Genomic DNA, 12,304 nt, shown 5'->3' with positions numbered 1-12,304 from the left:
TATATTGTCAGGAAAGAAGAGGAAGGAATTTAAAAGGTAAAAAAGTATATGTGTTTAAATATCCTAAAATGATTTTTAAGGTTGTATTTTTTGTCTAAAATTGTCTTTTTGAAAGTTATAAGAAGCAAAGTAAAAAAAATAAATGAATTTATTCAAACAAACGAAGACCAAGTCTTTAAAATATTTTCTTGGATTTTCAAATTCTGTTTGAATGTTGTCTCTCTTAGAATAAAAAATGTCGAGCAAAGCGGGACCAGCTTGCTAGTAAATAAAAATAAAAAAAAAAAAAAAAGAAATAGAGGCAGCTCACTGGTAAGTGCTTCTATTTGAGCTATTTTTAGAGCAGGCCAGCGGGCGACTCATCTGGTCCTTACGGGCTACCTGGTACCCGCGGGCATCGCGTTGGTGACCCGTGGCGTAGATTATACTTTGGCGTATTCTACATTGTGTTCTGAACCATGAACTAAAATGATCGTCTAAGACCTGGGCAAATTAAGGCCCGGCAGCCACATGCGGCCCGTTAAGCTTTTCAATCTGGCCTGCCGGATATTCCCAAAGATTTTTTTTTACATCTTTAAGATGGAAACTGTAGCTGCCATTATGATGTCCAAAGATGTTTTACAAATTACCGTAAGTCTTGAACTATACAAAGTATTTCAATGGTTGGAATCTGTGCTTTTGCATGATATACTAGTTACTATGGTAATCTAATTAGTTACTATGGTCATCTAATCAGTTACTCTGGTCATATAATCAGTTACTATGGTAACCTAAGTCACAACAGCTCAGACGAGGTACCAAGCAGTGTGGGTGGGGAGCGTTTCCACAGATTGTTTCCAGAGCGGCCAGCCTGAAATGCGGGTATCAGAGACGGACGGGGAAGGAGATTTCTACAAAAAACTTCTGAAGCTTAATTATATATCAAATTGTAAGTGTTTTTTTTTTTTTTTTTTTACCTTTTGCATTTATGTTTTTGTTGCGTTTCGATTGATGGCAAAATATGTCGATGGAGAGGGGGTGTGACGTTCATATGTTGTCAATATCCAATGGTTTATCGCTCATTGTTAATATTGTAAATTCCACATCCTTTATTTTCATGTGCATTCTGGGTGTCTCATGCAGTTAAAAAAAAGGAAGTAAAATTTCAGTCTGTTTTTTTAAGGCGGTTTTTCATAACGTTTTTAGCATTCAATCAGACATTATTGTGAGGTTTAGTATTAGTGTTCCTAAAAATAAATATACTGGCCCCCAGACAAATGTTTTTCTCTAAATTTGGCCCCCGAGTCAAAATAATAGAATAATTGCCCAGGCCTGCTCTAAGTGTTGGAATCATATTTGCCAACCTTGAGATCTCTGAATACGGGAATGGGGGGGGGGGGGGGGGGGGGGGGGGTATTGTAGCGTTCTGGAAGAGTTAGTGCTGCAAAGGATTCTCTGTATTTGTTCTGTTGTGTTCCGTTGGAAATCGGGAGATATTCGAGCGAATATTTTCGGGAGGGGCACTGAAATTCATGAGTCTCCCGGAAAAATCGGAAGGGTTGGCAACAATGGTTGGAATGTATCCATTTGATTGACAATATTTCTTACAGGACTACGATGAGGTGGCGACTTGTCCAGGGTGTACGCCGCCTTCCACCTGATTGTAGCTGAGATAGGAACCAGCGCCCCCCGCCACCCCAAAGGGAATAAGCGGTAGAAAATGGATGAATGGATATTTCTTACCGGCAACATTTAATGCCTTTTGGTTTTTGTCAGACTTCTTGAAAGGAACTGCTAATTTATGGTACTACTGTACATATATTCTCGCTAAATGGGAGCAGTAGCAACATTTCCAGACAGGCAGTTGTGTGTACCACAACACACATTTGTGTGTACCACGCCACACATCTGTGTCTTCCACGAGACACAGCTACCAAGATCATTTACAGCTTCAACATGATATTTATGCTCTTCCAGTATTATTTTGTGCAAAGGGCTATGCTCCGCTTCTTTTTACTCCTTTTCGGATATTCGGAATTGTGAGTAAATGTGATGCTCTTCAGTGTCACTCCAAGCCCCTCACTATGAGACTTGGAGGATGTTCCTTCGGTAATCAGATTACAGACATGACACACAACTACTTGAAGAAAGACTACAATACATCAAGAACATCAATGGTGCTTTCATTTTGACGTCAAACAGAGGGAAACAAAGATGGAATCATGAAACGCACACCACTAGTACTTTGCTGCACCACCTCTGGCTTTTTTAAGAGCATGGGGTCTCTGAGGCATGGATTTAACGAGTGACAAACGCAACTCTTCTTCAATCTTGGGGCGACTTTCTCTGATTTGGAGCTTGGAGTCTTGTTGTCCACCGTTTTCTTCCACTCAAGCTCCCATGTTCCATCGGGTTGAGATCTGGACTATTTGCACCTTATGTAACTTTCTTACACACCTTTGGCTCCATGGCCAGATGCATTATTATGTAGAAACATGATGTATTTTCCATAGATGGAATAAGAGGCAAGTCCAAATTGTCCAAAAACATCTTCCACGACCGTGCAAATGTTTTCTTCAGGCAGTCGTCTTCATAGAACTCATTGGAAGCAGAAGCAAACAAAAGTTGGGAGTATCATGCAGATTCACCACTCAATAGCACTTTCATCCATAGTCCACCATTGCCTTTCCTGAGCCCGCTAGAACCTTGTTTTTTCTTGTTGACACATTAATGAGTACTTTCATGGAGCTTCTATCCATAGAAATCCCGTTTGTCTGACAGTTCACACTCGCTGACTCCAGTTTGGTTCTTCTTTCGTTTTGCTGACAAGGTTCTCTTTTCAACACATATTGCTTGAAGTTTTCTGATGTTGTCCTTGGTCTACCAGTCTCTTCCAACCTTCCCATGTTGTTTGTATTTGTACACATTCGACACTCAGCTGATTGTCAACAATCAACATCTTTGGCAACATTGATTGATGATTTACTTCTTTCAAGAACTTTCATCATCTTCTCCTTTGTTTCAATTGATTGCAGCCATGATTCATGTCCATCCACCTGGTGCAACAGCCCACACCCTTTGAACTGCAGACAAATGGATACATTTAATCTGATTCAGGTGATAGCCTTGGAAATGAATATTCACAGGGTAATTGCCTTATTTCAAGCTCCAAATTGAGTCATTCCAAAAAAATCTCTACTCTGCTTGACATAAAACTGAAACTGTTACTGACTGCCACCATTTATTTTGTTGGTGTATTTTAGTGTTGTCATTTGAAATGATTATAGTTTTGTGTCATGTCTGTAATCTGCTTGTTTCGACAAAATAAATCCTGCAAATGTGCTTATGCATCATTTATGCCAGGACTTGTATTGAAACAGATAACAGCACAGGTGGCCATCTATCCATCTATATCCATATGTATATGTATACGTATATGTATATGTACAGTACATGTATATGTACAAAACCCAAAACCAGTGAAGTTTGCACGTTGTGTAAATCGTAAATAAAAACAAACTACAATGATTTGCAAGTACTTTTTGACCTGTAGTCAAATGAATAGAGTGCAAAGACAAGATACTTAACGTTCAAACTGGAAAACTTTCTTATTTTTTGCAAACATTTGCTCATTTGGAATTTGATACCTGCAACATGTTTCAAAAAAGCTGGCACAAGGGGCAAAAAAAGACTGAGAAAGATGAAGAATGCTCTTCAAACACTTATTTGGAACATCCCACAGGTGAACAGGCTAATTGGGAACAGCTAAGTGCCATGAAATGTTTAGTCGTTCACAAACAAAGATGGGGCGAGCGTCACCACTTAGTGAACAAATGCATGAGCAAACTGTTGAACAGTTTGAGAACAACATTTCTCAACAAGCTATTGCAATACATTTTGAGATTTCACCATCTACAGTCCATAATATCATCAAAAGGTTCAGAAAATTTGGAGAAATCACTGTGCTTAATATTACAGAATTTCGATCCCTTAGGCGGTACTGCATCAAAAAGCGACATCAGTGTGTAAAGGATATCACCACAGGGGTTCAGGAACACTTCAGAAAACCACTGTCTCTAACTACAGTTCATCGCTACATCTGTAAGTGCATGTTAAAACTCTACTATGCAAAGCAAAAGCCATTTATCAACAACACTCAGAAACGCCGACGGCTCTGCTTATCTAAGATGGACTGATGCAAAGTGGAAAAGTGTTCTTTGGTCTGACAAGTCCACATTTCAAATTATTTTTGTCCTCCGAAACAAAGAGGAAAAGAACCATCCGAAATATTTTAGGCGCAAAGTTCAAAAGCCAGCATCTGAATATTTTGATTGATTGATTGATACTGTCATTAGTAGATTGCACAGTTCAGTACATATTCCATAAAATTGACCACTAAATGGTAACACCCGAATAAGTTTTTCAACTTGTTTAAGTCGGGGTCCACGTTAATCAATTCATGGTAAGAAAGAAGAAAATAATAGAATGGACTTTATTGTCATTATATTTGCATATAACGAGATTAAGGACACCAATTTAAGGTGCAGTAGTGGGAATTAATATGGGATAAAAATAAATTGCACAATAGGTCACTATAACTATCCACTAAAAATAGTAAGCAATCCTTTACAATATACAAAACACAATACAAAATACTGCACAATATACAAAACACTATACAAAATACTGTACAATATACAGAACAAGACAAGAATACCGGAGTGATAAATAACAATCAGTGTCGGATGTATTGCACTGGAAGGGTAATATTGCACAGTAGGGTATTAGGGTAGGATATTGTATCGGGATGAATCTGTGATGGTATTGGGGTGTATTAGTGCCCAAGGCATGGGTAACTTACACATCTGTGAAAGCACCATTAATGCTGAAATGTAAATACAGGTTTTGGAGCAACATACAGTGGGGCAAAAAAGTATTTAGTCAGCCACCGATTGTGCAAATTCTCCCACTTAAAATGATGACAGAGTTCTGTAATTTTCATCATAGGTCTCTTCAACTGTGAGAGACAGAATGTGAAAAAAAATCCAGGAATTAGCATTGTACGAATTTTAAAGAATTTATTTGTAAATTATGGTGGAAAATAAGTATTTGGTCAACCATTCAAAGCTCTCACTGATGGAAGGAGGTTTTGGCTCAAAATCTCACGATACATGGCCCCATTCATTCTTTCCTTAACACGGATCAATCGTCCTGTCCCCTTTGCAGAAAAATAGCCCCTGCTGCTGGCCCACCGGAGTGCGTGGTGGTGGCGCCCCCTGCTGCTGGCCCACCGGAGTGCATGGTGGCGTCTGCTGGCCCACCGGAGTGCGTGGTAGCGCCGTAGGTTGCAGACCCACAGGAGGTGATGGCGCCATAGGTTGCAGACCCACCGGAGGTGATGGTGGCGTCTGCCGGCCCACCGGAGTTGATGGTGCCGTCTGTTGCAGAGCAACTGAAGTTGATGGCGCCGCAGTTTGCAGACCCACTGGGACGAGAAGTGGCTGTGCATTCCCATCTGCACAGCTACTGATAGCCCCCCCCTCCCGTTCCCAGATAGGCCCACAGTCAACATGGGTGGGTGGGAGAAGGCTTGAAAAGCAGCTGAACTCTTTTTCAAATTAGCCAATAGCTCTAGCGCTAATTTAAGCCTCTCCACCATGGACAACTCTGCGGGGTTCGTATTTGGCTGGATCATTCTGTCACAGTTATTTGATGTCGAACCCCAGGATGCAAAGAAGGAGGCAGGCATTGAATGGGAAAACATGGTTTTAATTTAAAATACTAGAAGTAGAACAAACAAAAGGTAGAAACAAAAAGCGCGCACATGGGCGGAATAACAAACTTTATCATAGAAGCTAGCAAGAAACAAAAAATTACCTAGCGTGGAAGCTAGCGGGTAGCAAACAGGAAAACCTGGAAATTGCTAATGCTAACAGAAACAGCTTACCGCTACGACAACCAGGACAAAAGGTAGCACGACAGGTAGCAGCTGTAACAAAACGACACGACACGACAAGAGCGACATGTGGCAACGACAATACAAATGACAATACAATGATCCAGCAACTGACACAACACAAAGCAGGTACAAATAGGAGCGGGCTGATTGCTGAGATAGGCGCCAGCGCCCCCCGCGACCCCGAAAGGGAATAAGCGGTAGAAAATGGATGGATGGATGGATGATTGGCAACGGTGCCAATCAGCCGCAGCTGAGGAGGAACACAGCACTCAGGGGAACAAGACAGGAAGCTGACAAAATAAGAGCACTAGACAGGAACTAAGGACAGGAAATACTAAACACAGAGGAAACAGACAAATGCAGAGGAAAAAACTAAAACATAGACAAACTGTCAGGGGAAAGCCTGACAGTGTTGTTGTCATCAATGTCTAAGTTAACGATTATATATGTAAAAATATAATACGTTTCTCAGTACGAACATTAAATATCTTGTCTTTGCAGTCTATTGATATGAATATCGGGCTTCACGGTGAAAGAGGGGTTAGTGCATCTGCCTCACAATACGAAGGTCCTGCAGTTCTGGGTTCAATCCCAGGCTCGGGATCTTTCTGTGTGGAGTTTGCATGTTCTCCCCGTGAATGCGCGGGTTCCCTCCGGGTACTCCGGCTTCCTCCCACTTCCAAAGACATGCACCTGGGGATAGGTTGATTGGCAACACTAAATTGACCCTAGTGTGTGAATGTGAGTGTGAATGTTGTCTGTCTATCTGTGTTGGCCCTGCGATGAGGTGGCGACTTGTCCAGGGTGTACCCCGCCTTCCGCCCGATTGTAGCTGAGATAGGCGCCAGCGCCCCCCGCGCCTCCAAAAAGGGAATAAGCGGTAGATAAAAGGGATGGATGGATGATATGAATATACCGTATTTCCTTGAATTGCTGCCGGGGCGCTAATTAATTAAAAACCCTTTCTCACTCCTGCGCTTACCAAAGGCATGCAGTAAAAATTTGAGTGTGATGTAAGCTTGGACCTTAAATCCTACTGAATAGCTTTTAATCTTCTTCCCTATATGCGATTTCAAATTAACGGTATTGAAATCAGCCTCCTCCATTTTGAAAATGATGACAGGGGAAGTGTCACTTGTGACGTCACGAGTTTGACCAGGCGGTAATACTAAGCATGCGCTAGTTATTTCGCGAAGCAAGTTTGACCCGGCAGTAATTCAAGGCAGGCGCACATTATAAGCCCTGCGGCAATTCAAGGAAATACGGTAAGTTGAAAAGGATTTGCAAATCATTGTATTCTGTTTTTATTGATGAATTACACAACATGCCAACTTCACTGGTCTTGGGTTTTGTACATGAATATTTCGAGTCCATACTGTCACACATACATTGATAGCTGTCTCCGAGCGCATCTGACTGGCAGCTGCCGAATGACTATTTTGGGTTAGCTGTTGTATTACCGAGAGTTGCCAGTTGAAAGAGAAAAGACAAAGACAGCATCACGGGTGACGCTGGCGTGGAGGAACAGCGCAACGAGCGCAGCTCTGACGCGCGTCTGGAGTGCACATAAAAGGCCTCCAAGCGCACGGGCACACTTCAGATCCGAGGAGACGCAGCAGCAGCATCAGCGTTGCGCACAGACAAGCCAAGAACACCCCGGGAAAAGGTAAGTTATTCACATGTGGACACTTGGTTCTACTCAGAAGTAGTGTCCTCTGCCATGGACATTTAGGTCATTCCTATTTCTCCTCCAAAATATGTATCCCTGACAAAACAGACCAAAAACAAATGTCCACTGCAGAGGACACTGGTTCTTGGATTAACGTCTCTTCTTTTTGAATGCATTGGAACGTCATAATTATCTTCTCTCCTTTTTAAATGTAGTATAATGTCATCAGTTAATTATCTACTCTCCTTTATAGACGCATTGTAACATCATAATTATGTTTCTCTCCTTTTTAGATGCATTGTAACGTGACGAGTTGAGGATCTTCTCTCCTTTTTAGATGCATTTTGACGTCATGAGTCAATGATCTCTCCTTTTTAGATGCATTGTAAATATAGATGTCCGAATATTTGTTTTTCTGCCATTATTTCTATATTGTCCAATTCTTAATTACCAATTCCGAAATCAACCGATACCGATACATACAGTCGTGAAATTAACACATTATTAAGCCTCATTTCGTTGTGATGCCCGGCTGGATCCATTAAACAATGTAACAAGGTTTTCCAAAATAAATTAACTCAAGTTTTGGAAAAAAAATGCCAACATGGCACTGTCATATTTATTATTGAAGTCACAAAGTGCATAATTTTTTTTTAACATGCCTCAAAACAGCAGCTTGGAATTTGGGGCATGAGACCATGAGGAGGTTGAGGTGGGCGGGTTTTGGGGGGCAAGGTTTTTGGGGTAGCGCGGGGTGTATATTAAAGCCTCCCGGAACAGGGGTTCTGGGTATTTGTTCTGTTGTGTTTATGTTGTGTTCCGGTGCGGATGTTCTCCCGAAATGTGTTTGTCATTCTTGTTTGGTGTGGGTTCACATTGTGGCGCTTATTTGTAACAGTGTTTAATTTGTTTATACGGCCACCCTTAGTGTGGCCGTATAAACTGGCTCTTGACTAAGTATGGGTTGCATTCACTTATGTGATTGGGCCGGTGCGCAAAGGCAGTGCCTTTAAGGTTTATTGGCGCTCTGTACATTTTTCTACGTCCGTGTACACGGAGGCGTTTTAACAAGTCATACATTTTACTTTTTTACATTTTAAAGCATTTATCGGCAGATAACTGTCGGACATCTCTAATTGTAACGTGATGAGTTGAGGATCTTCTCTACTTTTTAGATACAATCTAACGTGATGAGTTGATGATCTTCTCTCCCTTTTAGATGCATTGTAACGTGAACGGTTAATCATCTTGTCTCCCTTTTAGATGCATTGTAACGTCATGAGTTGATGATCTTCTCTCCATTTTAGATGCATTGTAAGGTCATGAGTTTACGATCTTTCCTCCCTTTTAGATGCATTGCAACGTGATGAGTTGGCTGGGCACTCTGGGCTTCCTGCTGTGGGCACTACTGTGCCTGGGCGCCCTGACAGAGAGCTACCCCATGAAACCAGAGAATCCTGGAGACGACGCCCCTGCAGAAGACCTGGCCAAGTACTACTCAGCCCTGAGACACTACATCAACCTCATCACAAGACAGAGGTAGCAAACATACTGTATAAACTCCTCTTTTTATTGTTATTATTATACAGTGTTAGCCAAAGTCTAAAATATATATTGCAAGTCAATAATCGATGCTCAGCTTTTCATTTAACTGCATGTTGATTATTGTGCGTTGAAAATTGTACTTCACAAATATGTACCAATTGGATAAAGTGCTCATTATATATGCTGTAATTGCATAACCTTGATACACATAATATCAATGTATTTGATCATACTTTGTTCCACTTCATATTTTGAATGTCTAAACTTCTAAAAAAAAATTTAGTAATTTCCAAAACAGGCAACATTTAAATGCAGCGATACAAATGCACCACGCTGAGATATGTTTCCAATATTTTGATGACCTTATTTCACCAGATTAATACCATATAGCCAACATCATATCACTTTAAAACATGTTTTTAATACCCCCCTCAGTGCTGTCGTCCTCTGCAGAGGACATTGGTGTTTTTTTGTCAGTTACATAGTTCAGAAAAATGTGCTCTTATGCAGAATATAAATGTCCACTGTAGTGGACATGGGATTTTTTTAAATCCTATGTTATCCAACAGTTAACTAAGCTCCTGAGAAACAGTGTCCTATGCAGTGGACATTTTTTGTTTTGTTTTGTTTTGTTTATGTGTAAAGCCACACAAATGTCCACTGCAGTGGACGAGGGCTCACTGGCTGATATTTACCCAAGTTAACTTACCTCCTGACAACCAGAGTCCTCTGTAGTGGACATTTGTGTCCTGCATAACAGTGTTTTTTTTCCACATATGTGTTACTCAGCACAAATGTCCATTGCAGAGGACACTGGCTCTCAGGAGGATATTCTATAGCAAACAAGCTTTTCCTGGGATGCAGCGTTGTCTCCAGTGGATATTTGTATTTTTTCCGAGTTATAAAATTTTGGATGCAAAACACAAATGTCCACAGCAGAGGACACTAGTTCTCAGGTGGTCAATTCGTATTCGGGTGGTACATTTGCATTTTGCATTCTCAGGAGGATATTTTACCTACAGTTACCTAACCTCCGGAGAGTCTCATTTAGGGTTATTTTTTCAGAAATGTGTAACGGCGACAAAAAACGTCAAATGTCCACTGCAGAGGACACTGGCTCTTGGGAGGTTAGTTAATTGGAGGTAGAAAACATGTCAAATGTCCCTCTGCTGTGATTTTTTTAATGTTTTAACTATTTATTTATTAATGTTTTAACTATTTATTTTATCTTATTCTTCATTATTTTCTTTTTAATTATATGTATGTGCGTGTGTGTGTGTGTGTATATATATATATATATATATATCTATATATATATATATATATATATATAGATATATATATATATATATATATATATACTGTACATATGTGTCTGTCTGAGTGTATATATGTGTATGTGGATATTTACATACACATAATGTTATACTGTATGTACATGTATGTGTGTATTTATGTGTATGTGTATATTTACATACACGTAATTGTATATATGTACATGTATGTGTGTATTTATGTATATATGGGTGCATCATATATGTATGTTATGTATGTTTTTTATTTGATTTGAAATGTTTATGTATGTATTAATTTATACATATTTATTTATTTTTTCAAGATACTATTTGATTGATTTTTTTTTTTTACTGATATCCGCTCCAGTGGACATTTGTGTTTCTGCATAACAGGGCTATTTATTTTTTTCGTAAATCAACAGACTAAAATAACATGGCTATTTTTTTATTTTGTTAATCAACAGACTAAAATATCTTCCCACGTCTACTGCAGAGGAAATTAGTATTTTGCACTCTCAGGAAGCTCTTTGACTTGGATCCCCCTGACAACCAGCGTCCTATGTGGTGGACGTTTGTGCTTTTTGTCAGTTACAGATTTTGGAAAAATATAGCTCTTATATGCCAAAACAAATGTCCACTGCAGAGGACGCTGGTTGTCAGGTGGTTTGAATGTTAGAAACAGCTCATTAATAATATACAAAACACCACACAGGTGTGCCTAATTGTGCGACCAGGTAACACGTGTCAAAAGACCTGCGGTCGTTAGACTGTAGGACGTCTATAGAGAACTTTGCTCCTGCAGGTTCATCATCCAAGGAGCAGGAAAGGAAGCATGACATCCCGACCTTGGACTCGTCCGTGTACCTGGACACACGATAAAAGAATATGCAGGGATTAAGTTGTGGTTTAAAGACAACCTTTTGTGTACTTTTCTGTCAGTCAAAATGCATGATGGTAAGCATGTGAAATACTCATAATCCTTGCATGTTTGTGTCCTCAGGTACGGCAAGAGGTCCAGTCCTGAGATCCTGGACACGCTGATCTCGGAACTGTTACTGAAGGAGAGCGCAGACACCCTTCCCCAGTCGAGGTATGTGTTTAGCATCGGCTCCGTCTTTAGTGGACTCAAGCTGACCTGACCTGTACCTCCAGGTACGACCCATCATTGTGGTGATGAGTTCAAGGTCGCCAATCGGATCGCACCGTGTCTCAACGTCACCAACATCATGGCGCTTTCCTCCTCCTCCTCCTCCTCCTCCTCCTCCTCCCTCATCATCTGCTCCAGTCGTGCCGCCTCGTGACCTCATCGAGTTGGAAATATTGGGTCCACAGTCGTTTTATGTGAATGTTGCATGTCACGCCCAGGAGGGGTGTGTCGGTTGTGTTGTATATTTGTGCAATTAAAGAAGAAGTCCTTGACAAAGCTGTAGCGGCTGCAAATGTCCTGCTTGTGTCATACACACTTCTCATCAACACAAGCGCCAACAAACTATTGTTGTGTAGAAGAACTTGGGGCATGTAAACAAATGGACACAGTGAACCTTTCTAGCAAACATACAACAAACTGGTCATTTAAATAACTGAGGCGTTCCTCAAGGTTCCCCTTTCAGTCCTCTGTTAAACTTCACGAGCCCTTGTGCAACTTTAAAATTGACTATACACACGTACGCTTAGAATCCAAAATGGACCCGGTCATAAAAGTCTAATAATTCAGCAATCATTTTTTTTTCTTCTCAATGCTTATAAACATTGTAACAACTCCACAGCTATCTACTGATGTGAAGTTTTTATTAGGATTTATGTCAGCTTACTGTGAGGTTTGTTCTCCCAGGGTGCAAACAGACTATTACGGACAGG

General features: G+C 40.6%; 1 protein-coding gene across 1 annotated transcript; it reads left to right on the top strand.

The window, feature by feature from the left end:
* Positions 1-7,524: 7,524 nt before the first annotated feature.
* npy (neuropeptide Y) lies at positions 7,525-11,994 on the top strand. The gene is made up of 4 exons (XM_061881461.1): positions 7,525-7,604; positions 8,959-9,146; positions 11,448-11,537; positions 11,600-11,994. The coding sequence occupies exons 2-4, from the start codon at positions 8,959-8,961 to the stop codon at positions 11,619-11,621; spliced, it is 300 nt and encodes a 99-aa protein (XP_061737445.1). The 5' UTR covers positions 7,525-7,604; the 3' UTR covers positions 11,622-11,994.
* The last annotated feature ends 310 nt before the right edge of the window (positions 11,995-12,304 follow it).

This window comes from Nerophis ophidion, linkage group LG21, assembly GCF_033978795.1.
Source record: "Nerophis ophidion isolate RoL-2023_Sa linkage group LG21, RoL_Noph_v1.0, whole genome shotgun sequence".
NCBI lineage: Eukaryota > Metazoa > Chordata > Actinopteri > Syngnathiformes > Syngnathidae > Nerophis > Nerophis ophidion.
Note: the sequence above shows the minus strand (reverse complement) of the source record. Positions and strands in the feature narration are given on the sequence as shown.

Excerpts from the sequence above, each read along its gene's own strand:
- npy (XM_061881461.1), top strand. The coding sequence starts at position 8,959 with ATGCATTGCAACGTGATGAGTTGGCTGGGCACTCTGGGCTTCCTGCTG. Across the intron at positions 9,147-11,447 it reads AACCTCATCACAAGACAGAG|GTACGGCAAGAGGTCCAGTC; the intron begins GTAGCAAACATA and ends TTGTGTCCTCAG. Across the intron at positions 11,538-11,599 it reads GACACCCTTCCCCAGTCGAG|GTACGACCCATCATTGTGGT; the intron begins GTATGTGTTTAG and ends CTGTACCTCCAG.